Source organism: Equus przewalskii, chromosome 20, assembly GCF_037783145.1.
Source record: "Equus przewalskii isolate Varuska chromosome 20, EquPr2, whole genome shotgun sequence".
Taxonomy (NCBI): Eukaryota; Metazoa; Chordata; class Mammalia; order Perissodactyla; family Equidae; genus Equus; species Equus przewalskii.
The window spans coordinates 49,085,569-49,101,558 of record NC_091850.1 but is presented as its reverse complement, the minus strand read 5'-3'; the positions used below and the strand labels follow the sequence as shown (position 1 = coordinate 49,101,558).

Here is a 15,990-nt window from a genome sequence, read left to right as displayed (position 1 = left end):
CTTCACTTACTATTGCTCTGCAGTGTTATCTCACAACTTAGTGGCTTAAAATAACCATTTATTTTACCCACAGAGTCTGAGTGTCTGTGGGTCAGAAATTAAGACAGAGCATATCAGTCTGTCTCTGCTCCATGTTTTCTGGGGCCTCAGCAGGGAAGACCCCGTGGCTGAGTGTGATTTGACAGTTGAGGCTGGAATCATTTGTAGATGTCACCACCGACATGTGAGGGTTGATGCTGGTTGTCAGTTGCACCCCATCTAGGCTATTGATTCGGGCCCTTGGATGTACCTGGGCTTCCTCACAGCTTGTTAGCCTCAAGTGTTTCTTACACTGCACTTCAGGGAAATGAGTGTCCAAACAAATGCAGAAGTGGCATCACCTTTTATGAACTCTTCTCAGAAGTCCTACAGCATCGCTTTGTACTACATTCTACTGAGTACAAGCAAGTTGCAAAGAATGGCCCAGATTCAAGGGAAGGGGACATAGACTCCACCACCACTCAATGGGAGAGGAATTTGCGGGCATGTTTTGACACCACTACAATGTGAAAGTGGTTATTTGCGTGGTGGCAAAGTGTCACCTTACAGATTACTTGATATCTCAAAGGGGGAACACACAGCTTTACAGTGGAGGGGTCAGGCAGACGCTGCCTTAACCCAGTGATCACTGCAAATGCAGCAGACAGATAGCATGTGATGTTATGCAATCTGCCACACTGAAAAAGAGCAGAGCAGCCCCAGACACCCAGGAGTTGGCCTGGCACTATCAGCTAGGCCTTGGTGTTCTCCTGCTGGACAGAAACAATTTCAGAGAACATCAGCATCACACAGGGCCACTCTATGACCATGATGGATCAAGACAAAAACAAGACCCCGCCATAATCATGTCTGAACACAGGCAAGATGTAAGCATTGTCCAAACCACAAAAATCACCAAAGATTCCCCTTATCCTGGCTAACATCATTGGTTGCTGCTTTGTTATCAATTATATATTTTTGAGTAGAGGAGAAATGCAAGTTGTAGATGGATATGTGCAGCATGGTATCCTTAATATTCTGGATAAAGCCCTGAAGTCTGCAGGAAGAGCTTGCCTTTCCACCATTCCTGACTCCAGGCCACTTGCCCTTCCTGCGTCAGGCAGCTGCAGATCCTTGGGAGACTGGGCTCTTTTGGAATTCTAGCAGAGGAGCTAGTGTGGTATGTCCTGTTCTGTGGAAAAGGACTGGAATACAGTGGATCTTGAAAGAGCTTGAACCTCAGCACTCTGGCCCTCCTCAGGTGAACGTTAACCTCACTTGGGTGCCTTCTGGACTCCCAAAGGCCAAGAGAAAGCTGAATTGGGGGGTTGGCTCTTTTCTCCCTCCCCTCGGAGGGTACAGAAAAAGCAGGGAGGCTTTCTCATTGGGGGCTGTTCGCTTGCTGTCCCAAAGGTCTAAAGGGCAAGAGATCCTTTTTTAGCCCTTTAGAATATTCTCAGTCTGACTTGAGCCTCAAGGAGCCTGCAGAGAAAAAGAACAAATCTTTATCTAAGAGAGGCCCAGTAGCCACAGAAAGAAAGGTGAGGCAGAGCAATCAGAGCAGATGCTTAGTGATAGAGAACTGCTTGTGGAGCCTGAGCATCCAAGTAGGAGGATGAAAACCCAGGAGGCAGAGGGAAGACTGTGCATATGCACACAAAACAGCAGTAAAAGTGAAAGTGTTCTGGTGAATGACCCAGTCAAGAAGCTTTGTGTGTTTCTTTAGGCCAAACATGGCTCCAACATGTTATTTTGACATAATTAGCCTAGCCAAAACCAATAAAACAGCCTAAGGATGGTTTGATGGAATAAAATCATGGCACTGGTTTTTTTTGTTTGCTTGTTGAGATCTCCATTAATGTTCACACTTTTCCGAATTCTTTTGGGAAAATAATGTAGATTTCTGAAAGATACTGAGTTTTGATAGAAACATCGAACTTGAGCTGTTGAGCTGTTGGGGGAAAAATTCCCTGGATTTTCCAGTATATATTTTTCAGTCTTCTAGAAAATTGTTACTAATCCTTCAGAACTTCTGTTTTGAAACAAAATAATGCAAGAAAATTGTATAGCCTCTATGCTGAGTTATTGCTAAAAACAAACAAAAATCAGTTAAATGGTTTTTATTACCCTAGGACTGGGCACTTGGAGTCCTGCACGCCAAAATCATTGCAGCAATAACATTGATGGGGCCTCAGTGGTGGTTGAAAACTGTAATTGAGCAGGTAAGCAAAACTGGTTTTCAGAAAAAGACTGGGCATGATAGTGATTATGTTTGGCTGATGGGATTCTTATTTTTTATTTTTCTGCTTTTCTGAGTTTTTCTACATTTTCTTTAATGAGCGTATATAACTATTTTTTTTAAAAAGAAGAAGGCAGTTTGCTGTTTTATCACCATGAATTTTCAATCAACCACTCTTAAGACTTCCCTTATCTGAAGGTTAACCAGTGGCTTAAAGTACCTAGAATCCTGTCCAAAGTAAAGGCAAAATTAGCATGTGTGCTTTTTTTTCAGGGCAGGAGTTCTGATGAAGGCTTGGTATTTAGGTTTCTGAACCTGTAGTAGAGAAAAGAGGTTGTTGTTCAAGGCAATAAATAAAGGAAAGGCAGAAAAAATAAGAGATTTAAAAAGCAGAGTTTTGGGGGAATATTCTAGCTGTGTAGCACCTAAGACTATTAGTGTATTATGGAACCATCAGATAATTTGGTCGTTGTGGTGATAACCTTGAAAAAGGTAGATTGTGCTTCTATACTTTGATAATAAGACTGGGAAGTATGATAATTCATTTTAGGAAGATTTCTAATACAAAATAACCGACATAACAGATTTAGGTACTTATTTCTTTAAGTTTGTGGACAACCCCTCTTATCCTTAGGTCAGTACCAAATAAATAGGGGTAGTATAGTTCTGTAGCAGTAAAGGTCCACCTTTTGATGTATAGGAAATAAAGACGGTGGCTTTTCGCCCAGTATGTGTAAGAAAATCAGTCAAAAAAATTTCTATACCTGGAGATTTGAGGGGGTGGGGAGAGCCAGGGACTTGCTTTATGTTTTCATGTGCCTCTCGAGTGCAGGCTGATCTGAAGCCCAGTGGAAGTGAGCACCATTCATGATAAGAATGCAGGCCAGTCCACCCCAGAGTCTCCAGGTGACACTGGCCCTTGCAAAGGAACGTGGAGGATAAGGGTTTAGTCACGGCAGGAGGCTGTGAAACACTGCTGGTCATTATATTTTGTTCTGCGATGCCGCCTTTTCTCATACCAGTGTCTAAGTTTAAAATGGTTGAGAACACTGCGGTACCTTGCGGCATTAATTTCAGTGCAGTTGGTTTAATAGGTTTCTTTGGGACAGGAAGTGTGCCATTGGAGGGTTCTGCCCGTTTGTCATTCACATCCGAATGCTCCGGCCTGTTTGTGAGGGATTCCACTTCTGAGGGAGCGGGTGGAGGTGCCCCACGCTGTGTTGACTGTGGGCCAGGGGGAGGTTCGAGTGCTGGGGGAAAAACAAGAGCAACACTCTTCTGTTTTGTCCCCCTCTGCATGCCATCTTTATTCCCATTATTCCCAAGGTTCTCCAACTTCCATTCTTTCCTCTGCAGTCCTATCCAGTAGAACTTCCTGGAAATATTTTAGAAATTCTAGAACTTTAAATACTCACTGTAGAATTCTTTCACTCTAAGTTTTTACATAAAATACCTTTTCATTTGTGAAAATTTGCTTTATACAAGCTTTTCAGAAACATGTTTCCCGTTTATGTTTCCCTATATTCACATAAAATGAATGCAGTCTTGAGTAGTAAGGCAGATCACTCTTACACGAGACATTATGAAGTTATTTCAAGTTATGTGATCTTCAGCTGATATTATTGGATGCTGTCTGGTATTGTACAGTGCAAGGCTAGTGGAGTTATGATTCTAGATTAGTGTCTTATTTCATTCTTTACCAGAGTCAAATGCAAAGTATAAGGAAGCAAATGCATTTCTTTAAAAACTTATGGGTACCATACTTAGTTTGTGTTCAGAATTTGCCTTGACTTTGGAAAAAATAACTAGTTTGAATCCTTTTGGGCTGGTAGATTCAGCTCCTTGTGGCTTGGATTCAGTAGACGTTGCTCTGTTAACCTGGAGGAATTTGTCTTATATCCTTGTTCTAATCTTTTCCCCCATGTTTCAGGTTTACGCAAATGGCATCCGGAACATTGACCTTCACTATATCATTCGTAAACTGGCAGCACCAGTGATCTCTGTGCTGTTGCTTTCCCTGTGTGTACCTTACGTCATAGCATCCGGCGTCGTTCCTTTACTAGGTGGGTAATGCTGCTTGGGGAGCTTGAGAGAGAGCACCTTTATGAACATCGTTATGTTCTCCCTTTTTTTGGTGAGGAAGATCAGCCCTGAGTTAACATCTGTTGGTAGTCTTCTTCTTTTTGCTTGAGGAAGATTGTCCCTGAGCTAACAGCTGTGCCAATCTTCCTGTTTTTTTGTATATGGGACACGACCACAGCATGGCTTAATGAGCAGTGTGTGGGTCTGCACCTGGGATCTGAGCCCTCAAAGCCTGGGCCGCCTCAACAGAGCAGGCGGACTTAACCACTACGCCACCAGGCTGGCCCAGTGTGGTTACATTCTAGTCACTCCTAGTATCATAGTCTGCCTGGCTCCTCATGCTTTATTTGTGAATATTAAATTCACCTAAAACAATAATTTCAAAAGACTGTTTTTCTTAGATTTGACTACTCAGGGCAACATGAGGAGAATCGTAAAGCTCTTTGGTTTAGTTTTTTTCTCTAGGCAGGTGAGAAAGTATTGACATTTACACTCTCTCCGAAATAGGCAGGAGTAGATTTCCCTTCCAGCTGTCTTCTCCTGAATAGAAGTGCTGTGAGCCCATACTTCTAAAATTAACGTTGTTATATTTAATTTAAAAAATGTTCTTTCACGTAAAAAGAAAACCAAAGAGGAGATGCTAGTTTGTGACACTTCTACAACTAGGCATTGTCTTATCAGTTGTGTACTGAAGAATCCTTGCAGGACCTTAAACATAGCATATGTTCAAAATTATCATCCCAGGTATTTCGCCTCCAGATCTTTTTCTCCTCCTGAATTTCCTCTTGGTGACTAGCATTGTCATTCAGCAAGTTGTGTAACTCAGAAAGCTTGAAGGGTCATGCTTGTTACCTGAGCCTCTCTGCTCTCATACTCAAAATGGTCTCCAAGCCCCATGAATCCGGCCTCCAGAACCTGTTCTCTGGGCTCTGGCGCCTTTTTCTCTGGCTGTTGTAGAGGCAGATGTCAGCTCTCACCTTGACGTCAACAGCCTCCTCTCTGCTATCCCTTCTTTGAAGCTGCCATTCGTTCTCCACGCTGCGGCCATGATGACCTTTCAAAAGAATGAATCTCATTGTTCCTCTTTGGTGAACATCCTTTCGTTGGTCCTTCTGTGGCTTTTAAAACACCATCCCTCACCATCCAGCTCCTTGGCATAGTTCACAAGGCTTCTCCTCTAGCTGTGGCTGCCTCCAGTTTGACCTCACTCTATTTGGTACACAGTGAGTTTCGGTTAAGCACCACCAGTCCCCTCTTAGGAAAAGGCCGTCTTTTCATTCACTATCATTGTGAGACACTTAGAGTTTTCCTTTTTTTTGTTTTCACAGGTGTAACTGCAGAAATGCAAAACTTGGTCCACCGGCGGATTTATCCGTTTTTACTGATGGTTGTGGTATTGATGGGAATCTTGTCCTTCCAGGTCCGCCAGTTTAAGCGCCTTTATGAACACATTAAAAATGACAAGTAAGTTTAGACTGCCATTCATCTAGCCACTCTTGTTAAAGTGTCTCATTTCTTAATTTTGAAAAGTTCTCAGAGTCTGGACGTATTTTGAGATAGAATTAACAAGATTTGCTAACAGACTGGATGTAGGATGTGAAAGGGAACATTATCAAGGACTCAGTTGGGCGAGCAACTGGGAATGTGGAGTTGTCATTTATGGAAACCAAAAAGACTGGGAGAAACTGGTTTGGGGAAGAAGATTTTTAAATTTCAAATATATTTGTTTTAATGTTTTTAATTTCAAAAAACATTTCACATAGTTTTCAGTTTTTAGATAAAAAGCCTACATTAAGAATCAGCAGTGCCTGCCCAAGCCCTTCTTGCAAGCAAAGCCCGTTGGGTTACTCTGACCATTGTTGAGCAAGGCTGTAAGGTTACTGCAAAAGTATTGTGGGGCCCTCTCTTTTGAGGAAACTCTACGACTTAGCTCAGTGAGAGACTGAGGAAAACACCTTCCAGGGAGAACAGCCACTTGACTTTCTGTGTCCTAACGGAAGGCTGAATCTGCTTCTGCTTTAATGGCGTCTAGCAGAGAAAGTGAGTTTATAACTAACTGCCTGTCCTGGTTTGCCTAGCAATTTACACATGCTGCCTTCTCGTCATTGTTTTAACAGCACCCCCTTTTACTCGTGAGTGCCTCGGTTTGGACAACAAATTACGTGGTCACTATATTTACCCCAAGGACTCTTAAGAGTACAGCATGCCTTGTTTTATTGTGTGTCACAGATACTGCGCTTGTTTTACACATTGAAGCTTTGTGGCAAGCCTGTGTCAAGCTTGTCTACCAGCACCATTTTTCCAACAGCGTTTGCTCACTTTGTGTCACATTTTGGTAACTCATAATATTTCAAACTTTTTCATCATCATTACATTTGTTCTGGTGATCTGTGATCAGTGATCTTTGATGTTACTATTGTAGTTGCTTTGGGGCACCACAAACCACGCCCAGATAAGACAGCGAACTTAATCGATAAATGTGTGTGTTCTGACTGCTCCACTGAGCAGCCATTCCCTCATCCCTCCCTCTCTCCTCGGGCCTCCTTGTTTCCTGAGACACGGCAGTATTAAGATTAGGCCAGTTAACAACCCTACAATGGCCTCTAAGTGTTCAGGTGAAAGGAACCGTTGCACGTCTCTCCCTTTAAGTTGGAAGCTGGAAGTGATTAAGCTTGATGAGGAAGACATGTCGAAAGCTGAGATAGGCCAAAAGCTAGGCCTCTTGTGCCAGTCAGTGAAGTTGTGAATGCAAAGGAAAAGTTCTTGAAGGAAATTAAAAGTGCTACTCCAGTGAACACATGAATGATAAGAAAGTGAAGCAGCCTTACTGCTGATATGGAGAAAGTTTCAGTGGTCTGGATGGACGATCAAACCAGCCAGTACATTCCCTTAAGCCAAAGCCTAATCCAGAGGAAGACGCTAACTCTCTTCAGGTAGAAGTTGGTTCATGAGGTTTAAGGAAGGAAGCCGTCTCTGTAACATAAGAGTGCGAGGTGAAGCAGCAAGTGCTGATGTCTAGAAGCTGCTGCAAGTTAATCCAGAAAATCTAGCTAAGATCATTAATGAAGGTGCCTACACTAAACAACAGATTTTCAATGTCTATGAAACAGCCTTCTGTTAGAAGAAGATGCCATCTAGGACTTTCATAGCTAGAGAGGAGAAGTCAGTAGTACCTGGCTTTAAAGCTACAGAGGACAGGCTGACTCTCTTGTTAGGGGCTAATATAGCTAATAACTTTACAGTTTGGAAAATCTGGGGGCCCTTAAGAATTACACTAGGGCTGGCCCCGTGGCTGAGTAGTTTGCATGCTCTGCTTTGGTGGCCCAGGGCTTTACTGGTCCAGATCCTGGGCATGAACATGGTACTGCTCATCAGTCCATGCTGAGGTGGGCATCCCCCATAGCACAACCAGAGGTACTCACAGCTAGAATATACAACTATGTACTGGGGGGCTTTGGGGAGAAGGAAAAAAAAGAAGAAGATTGGCAATAGTTGTTAGCTCAGGTGCCAATCTTTAAAAAGAAAAAAAGAATTATGCTAACTCTGCTCTGCCTGTGCTCTGTAATTGGAATGGCAAAGCCTGGATGACATCAGATCTGTTTACAGCATGGTTTACTGAATATTTTAAGCACACTGCTCAGGAAAAAAGATTCCTTTCAAAATAGTACTGCTCATTGACAATGCATCTGGTCACCCAAGAGCTCTGATGGAGATATACAATGAGATTAATGTTGTTTTCATGCTTGCTAACACAGCATCCATTCTGCAGCCCATAGATAAAGGAGTAATTTTGACTTCCAGGTCTTATTTAAGAAATACGTTGCATAATGCTGTAGCTACTCTAGATAGTGATTCCTCTGACGAATCTGGGCAAAGTAAATTGAAAAGCTTCTGGGAAGGATTCACCATTCTAGATGCTATTAAGAACATTTGTGATTCATAGGAAGAAGTCACAATATCAACATTAAGGGGCTGGCCCAGTGATACAGCGGTTAAGTTTGCACATTCCGCTTCAGCTGTCCGGGGTTTGCTGGTTTGGATCCCAGGTGCAGACCTACCCACGGCTTACTGAGCCATGCTGTGGTAGGCATCCCACATATAAAGTAGAGGAAGATGGGCATGGATGTTAGCTCAGGGCCTGTCTTCTTCAGCAAAAAGAGGAGGATTGGTGGCAGACGTTAGCTCAGGGCTAATCTTCCTCAAAAAAAAAAAATCAACTTTAAGAAGAATTTGGAGGAAGTTGATTCCAGCCCTCATGGATGACTTTGAGGGCTTCAGGACTTCAGTGGAAGAAGTAATTGCAGATGTGGTAGAAATAGCAAGAGAACTAGAATTAGAAGTGAAGCCTGAAAGATGTGACTGAACTGTTGCAATCTCATGATAAAACTTTAACAGATGAGGAATTGATTCTCATGGGTGAGCAAAGAAGATGGCTTCTTCAGATGGAATCTGCTCCTGCTGAAGATACCATGAAAATTGTTAAAATGACAACAAAGGATTTAGAATACATACAGTTAGTTGATAAAGCAGTGGCAGGATTTCAGAGGATTGACCCCAGTTTTGAAAGAAGTTCTTCTGTGGGTAAAATACTACCAAACATCCCATGCTACAGAGAAATCGTTTTGAAAGAAGAGTCAGTCAATGCAGCAAACTTCATTATTGTCTTAAGAAATTGCCACAGCCACCTGAACCTTGAGCAACCACCATGCTGATTGGTCAGCTGCATCAACATTGAGGCAAGACCCTCCACCAGCAGAAAGATTAGAACTTGCTGAAGGCACACATGATGGTTAGCGTTTTTTAGCAATAACGTGTTTTTTAACTAAGGTATGTACTCTTTTGAGACATAGTGCTATTGCACACATAACAATGTAGTGTGAACATAGCTTTATATGCACTGAGAAACCAAAAAAGTTGTGTGACTTACTTTATTTTGGTATTTGCTTTGTTGCGGTGGTCTGGAACCAAACCCGTAGTATCTCTGAGGCATGCCTGTAATATTTTTAAGAACGTAATTTAGAGTGTTCAAGGCTTCTTCAGAGTGTTTACTGCTGGTAAAAAGCACGACTACACTTAGGCAGTCAGAGGACAAAGTTCTGGCAACCCTGGAAGGATGAGGAGGGGTTCAGTGATGAGAGTCAGTGAATACTGTGGACAGAATGCAAACAAGACAGGCCCTGGGAGCCTTCTGCTGCTCTCTTCTTCACCCCTGTCGCCCGCCCTTCTTGTCTTCCCCAGTGCTCCTTTCCCACCCAGGTCTCATCATTTCTTACCTGTTATTTGCTGCTCTTTTCTTGCAGCCCAGTATACTCTATTAATCTTTCCCTTCTATTGCTTCATGGAGAGAACCATTGAACTGCAGGCTGCAGGAAGGGCGTGTCTTGTCTGCTGTTGTATATCCATGCTATAGCAGTATTTGGTCTGTAGGGGGTGCTGAGTGTTCGCGTGTGTGCACGTGGTGAACTGGAGGTGTGAGGGTGCTAGGGTAATAGAGTTGGGAATGGGTTCAGTCTCCTTTTTCTGCCACTGAGTTACTTTTCAGTCCCGGGCAAGTTAACATTGCTTTTCTCTGTGTTTTTTAGTGCTTTTTCATTGCCACAATGCTAACCCCATTCTTGGCATATCTTGACAGGGTTTGTGATTACATGGGTGTCAGGTTGTGCTTTGTGTATTGTATCAGATATTACTCAGTTGTCATTGTTTAAAACATTTACAAAATACAGTTTTAAACACTGGTTGGTTGGGAAACAGTAGGGTAAGGAATGGTTAACTTCAGGAAAAGAATTATTATGATAAAAAGAAAAAGGATTAAGCAGTGATATTATGGATGAAGAAACAGTAGGATTAGCGAAATGTTTTAAGAAGTAAAATGTTAAACTACTTGACATAAACTGCCAAAATAGCTCATTAGGCTTACATGTGTTGACAGAAAAGTGACAGATGAAAGTCAGGGTGGAGAAAGTTCCCACACTGAGCATTCAGCCCATGCCAGGCCTTTGTTACCAATACCAAGGCTTTTGCATACTTTCTATTTCTTAAAACAATTGTAGGACATTGGACTGTTGTTCTCATTTTATTGATAAGTAAACTGAGTCTCAGAGACCTCAGCTGCCTGGCAGCCGTGTCACATGCTGGCTTCACTCTCCTACTCTTACTCAGATGAGTAAGGCTTTACTGGGCACTCCTGCATCTGCATTGCTGCCTCCAAATGAGTACCCAGCACGTTTGTACCCCAGCCACCTCCTCGTCGCTGTCAGCTTTGTCACCCACTGTCCTTCAGGGGTCAACCTCCAGGCCATTCCCCCATGTTCAGTGAGGTGTGTCATTGCTTCTCCCTTACAGCTCCCACCCGTGTTGTAGGGATGCAGTGTCGTGGTGGAGGACCTCCAGCCTTGTCATTCCAATCATAGGAACTTCTGTCTCTGTTTCTACAGTCCTGCACTCTTTGCCATCACGTCACATAAGTTAGGAGCACTTAATACTCTGTTCTTGGACCATAATCTCCTACCTTCTGTTGTTCACATACACTCACTTCTCTGCCATCTCCCCTTTGCCCTCGTTGAAATCTCTTGTCTTTTTTTTTTTCTGCTTTATCTCCCCAACCACCCCCCCCCCCCCCCCCCGTACATAGTTGTATATCTTAGTTGCAGGTCCTTCGAGTTGTGGGATGTGGGACGCTGCCTCAGTGTGGCCTGATGAGCGGTGCCATGTCCGCACCCAGGAGCGCGCGAACTTAACCACTCGGCCACGGAGCTGACCCCTCTGTTGTCTTTTGATTTCTCCTTTTCGTGGAGCTTTTCAGGTCTTAATTTCCTCCCTGCCCAGATTCCTGATTATTGTATTTCCATTCTTTTTCTTTAGATCTGTCACTAAATTGTTTTATTAAATATGATCCATAACAGATAAATCCCCTGAATAAGTTTACTCTCCCTTCCCCACCTTTGGCCTCCAAGTATCTGAGTTTATGAGAACCCCTAACCCACAGACTGGAGCATGTGCTCATTGCACAGCTTCTGAGACCTTCTGACCTTTGCTGCCCTCCTGTCTTCCCACAAACCCATACCTTGCCATGCGCTGCCTGCTTCTGTGCCTTTCACAAGTGCTCATTCTGGACTCCCCTCTACCTACCTAACTGTTGAAGGGTTTGAAATGGGAGTGAAGTGATTTGATTTGTATTTTAAAAACTGTATCACTGGCTGCTCTTAGGAAGAATGTTTTGATACGTAAGACCATATAAGAGAGTAACCACCCTGCTTTTACAACCTAGATACCTTGTGGGCCAACGCCTCGTGAACTATGAACGGAAGTCTGGGAAACAAGGCACATCTCCACCACCTCCGCAGTCGTCCCAAGAATAAAGAGGTTGTCTCAACTACCTTGACCTTCCCCTTGCCTTTACGTGTCCTTTTTTGTGGACTTCTCTCTTTGGAGATTTTTCCCAGTGATCTCTCAGCATTGTTTTTAAGTTAAATGTATTTGACTTGTGTTCTCAGCATTCAGAGAGCAGCATGGCAAGGCTTTGCTGCCTCCCTGCATCTTCTGACATCATTGCTGTCTGAGATCTGTACATGTGTAAATAGAAGTTCCCGGATCCCCTAAACCTTGGATTAAACAGAATGTGCATTGTACATCTTTAAACAAAATGTATATTAATTTATTAAATCTAGTTGTCACTTTATTTTGGACCTGCTGTGATCTTGACAGGAAACGTGCCACAGAGCCAAAGTGCAGAGGCAAGACTTTTTAATGACATCTTTTGGAGCGCACTGTCATGGTGTTCCTAGCAGTTCTTACTAAGTAAACTACATTCTGCCTTTCTTGGCTCTTCAGACCTTACCAAGAAAGTAAAAGGAAACAAGTAGAAACCAGCAGCGGATTGCCTGTGGTAAGAAAACATGGACTTTGTGCTTCACTGTCAATCGTTTTTGGAAGTTATTTTGTATAACACCAAAGCTGTTGTACATTTTCTACTGCCTGATTTTTTTTCGTGTGTCTGTGTTTGTAATATTGTATAGTATCTTGTACTAGGTGAGGAGATTATTTTTAATTTTGATAATTTAATATCCCTAGTGATCAGCATTGGGAGTTGGGTTTTTGTGCTTGTTAGGGGCATGTCTATATTTAGAGGAAAAAAGTCCAAAAGAAGATTTTCATTAGTTCCCCCTCACACCCTCTTCCCACACACAGATGTCTTTTTTCTTTTTGGCAGCAGTGGCCAAAAGTCATGCCAGATCATAAATCTTATGGAATAACATCACCAACGGTACTGCATCTTACTGGCATTAGGACATACTGAGATGTTTGTTAAGTGTAGATGTGGTTTGTGGTCTTAGATCGACAGCATTAGAGAAGACTAGTTAGAATACCTGGTCCTGCTGGTAGTGCATCATTGGGTGAGGACTAGGGACTATATTTCTCCTAGTTTTCCATGAGTAAATCCCCAAATTTCTAAAGCTTTTTATTTACAGAATAAAACTACAAATAAAACCAACTTGATTTTGTTTGTCCAGAAGGAAGCTGGCTGAGCTGGCCTTTTAACATAGGAGTGTAGAATGTATTTCATTGGAAACGTGCTGTAAAATCTCAGAAAACTGAATACTTACAAACTTCGTTTTCCTTTGTAACCAAAGCTTCAAGTTAGAAGTTTAGAGAAATAGTGAAAATGGTTGGGCACATGATCCAAGTTTTAATAATAATGGTATATTGTAAGGGTAGTGTTTGTTGTTGAACAGTAACTTAGAAGTTCTCAGAGAAAATGGACAGCATACATCTTCAGACCATAAAAGAATTTCCATATAGTATTAAAATCCATAGACTCAAATCTGAGGATTTTTTAAAATACGAAAGTCAGCCAAACATAAGCTACCAAAATCAAAGCAATATGTTCTGGTGGTTTTATATTTCAACAAATTTTCCCAAAGTAGTAAGTGATTACTTTACTTTAAAATATATTTTAAAACATCAGTATCAAAAAGAGCTTGACATAGGATTCAGTGTTACACTTTTTGGCACTTTTTAGCAGCCCTTTCTCTTGTATTTGAAATAAGGTCTTTGCTAGCCCTACCTTTACTTAGAAACTTAGTCCTACTGTTAAAAATTAGGTGCATTTTAAAACGTAATGCCACCTGTCATGGTGTATGTCTATATGAATTATTCTCTTTGGGAGAAAATAGTATCAAATTGGGCATATAACTTGATTATGTTAATTTAGGTTTCTTTTTTAATTTTTCAGAGAATTTGTAGATCTTGATATAAAGTCATTGAAACACATTTATCTGTTTTACCAGAAAGAGATCTAGACAGATAGCATAAAAGATGAAAAATTGTTCTTCTACAAAATTTTAAATGAGTCTTATATTTTGTAAAAAAAAAAAAAAAATATGAATGGTCCAAAAGTTGCCCTCCGTTTCACTGACAGATAACTTTATTTTGTCTTTCTGAAGCAGTTGCCCTGGTTTCTCAGTTGTGCTTTGTCCTGTTGTTTTCAATAAGCTGGATACTTTCATAAAGAAAGCGTTTGCTGGCATAATATTTACTTGGGTAGCATCAAGATTTTATTATTAACCAATAGTCCTGAATATTTCAAACCTCTAGGTCAGAAGGTCCTTGGATTGCTGCCCCTCTTCATGTAGAATTTTTTAAATAATAGTGTAGTTTTGCTTCATTTTACATTGGGCTAAAACAGTCTTCAAGGAAGTTAATTAGGAAAGACCTTTTTGCTTTATTTTTGCTATTTATAAATTGAAGACAAATCAACATTTAGGGTTAGTTTTACATGACCAGTTATCAAGTGGTCATAGTATGGAGTGTGCAGTTGTTCATTATTAGCAAATTATGTTTGATTTTTAAACTATTAAGTACTAATAGTTGAGATGAAAACTGAAGAAAAATGCCAATGTGAAGTTTGTGTATAGCTAGCCTTAAAAAAGCTCCATGTTTTTAGGTGATTTTTCCTGTTAGTTCTCTGGAGAAACAATGGATATTGGACATCTCAATTCCAGATGTAAACAAAAAGTAATTTTTATTTCGACATTTAATATAATTGTTATTACTGTGGATTCTTGTCTTGTGTTTTTTCTTTCCCTTATTCAAGTAAGAGAGAATAACTCTTCCTTTAAATGATTTGATCTGAGATATGTCATTTCTGTATTGGCAAAATGCTATTATTAAAGTGTAATTCTTGAATTTAGGTTGAATTGATGACTTTTTAAAACAAAACAAAGAAGCACTGGATGTTTCTCCATTGTATTGTATTTGTAAACACACACACTGGACATTTCTTCATCGTATTGCATTCACAGACACGCACACACACTGGAGAACGTAGGGCCAATATAAGAACACTGGCACTTTTTTAAACTTCGCAAGTTAGCTACTTATCCTCATTTTCAGGATTGAGTATTTTCAGCTCTCTACTTACTGTGACAAGTTTTTTACATTGTAAAATTAAATGATTATGTTTAAAATACTCCTTTAGGATCTTACCTTTTCAGTTGCCATCAAGAAAAGACAACAGTAAAATGTCTTGCTGCTAAAGTATTCTTAAAAGTCTCGTTTGTGGAGATTCTCTAACTGCCTCGGCTCAGCTGTCTTGTATGTCCTTATTTAATTTGCCCTCAACCACGTGGTTTCCTTGCAGCCTGTTTACTGCCCTGTGTCATTTTTAAAACAGCCATCGTTAGTAAGGGCTCTTTTCGGATAATCCCCAGCAGTATCTTGGCATTAATACAACATAAAGACAAAGACAGTATTTATCTGTTTTCATTCCCATCTGTTTTGTAGGACTGCCTCATTTTGTAGTCGTGAAAATAACATAGTACCTTAAATGAAAATGTAATGAGTGTAAGGCCTAGAAGTGACTTGTAGAAGCTAAATAGAATACTAGTTATTTGGGCTATCAATTTTTCTATTAAAGCAAGCAGACACCTTAGATACCCAGGCTAATTTTATGTACATATTCTAAAGTGCTCCCTTTTTTATGTGGTCATTTGTTGCCTCCTGAGTTGAGAGAACAAAATTGAATAAAGTGAATGTTAGTTGTAGCCTGGTGTTTTTGGTTTGTTTGGTTTTGCTTTATTGCAAGGTTACTTCAGAATTACAGAAATGTGCATTATTAGCATAGATAAAATAATCCAGATTTTGGTTTTCTTCTTTTTTTTTTTTTTTGGTGAGGAAGATTGTCACTGAGCTACCGTCTGTGCCCATCTTCCTCTGTTTTGTACGTGGGATGCTGCCACAGCATGGCTTGGTGAATAGTGTGTAGGTCTGTGCCCAGAATCCAAACCCGCAAGAAGTGGGCCGCTGAAGCAGAGTGCACGGATCCAACCACCATGCCACTGGGCTGGCCCCAGATATTTTTTAATATGGTAGTTACGTAAGGAGAAGAATTAACTGAAGTCACATGTTATTGTGGCCCCTTTGTTTGGTTTTAAGTCTAACAGTCTGGTTGCGGAGGACACGGCCTTCCCCTCCCCTCTGCCCACTGTAACTCTAGACTGTCTTCACTGGGAACAGTAAAGCCCTCATCGTGTGCCACCCACCTCTGCGCCTCTGCTCAAGATCCACATGTCGAATCTTCTCCAGCTTGTCTCTTAGATGGATATTTGGGTACCGAGTAAAACCAATCATATCTGTTTTTCGGAGTTGACTGT

At 41.2% G+C, this 15,990-nt stretch overlaps 1 protein-coding gene across 3 annotated transcripts in view; it reads left to right on the top strand.

Moving 5' to 3' along the window:
- The window catches only part of MARCHF6 (membrane associated ring-CH-type finger 6), an 84,431-nt gene extending 70,036 nt beyond the window's left edge, over nt 1-14,395 (top strand). For all 3 annotated transcript variants that reach the window (XM_070587208.1, XM_070587209.1, XM_070587207.1), the window contains exons 23-26: nt 2,151-2,240; nt 4,188-4,320; nt 5,668-5,803; nt 11,607-14,395. In XM_070587208.1, the coding sequence (XP_070443309.1) occupies nt 2,151-2,240; nt 4,188-4,320; nt 5,668-5,803; nt 11,607-11,697 (450 nt within the window). In that variant the 3' untranslated portion in view covers nt 11,698-14,395. The remainder of the gene's footprint in view (nt 1-2,150; nt 2,241-4,187; nt 4,321-5,667; nt 5,804-11,606) is intronic.
- Nucleotides 14,396-15,990: the final 1,595 nt, after the last annotated feature.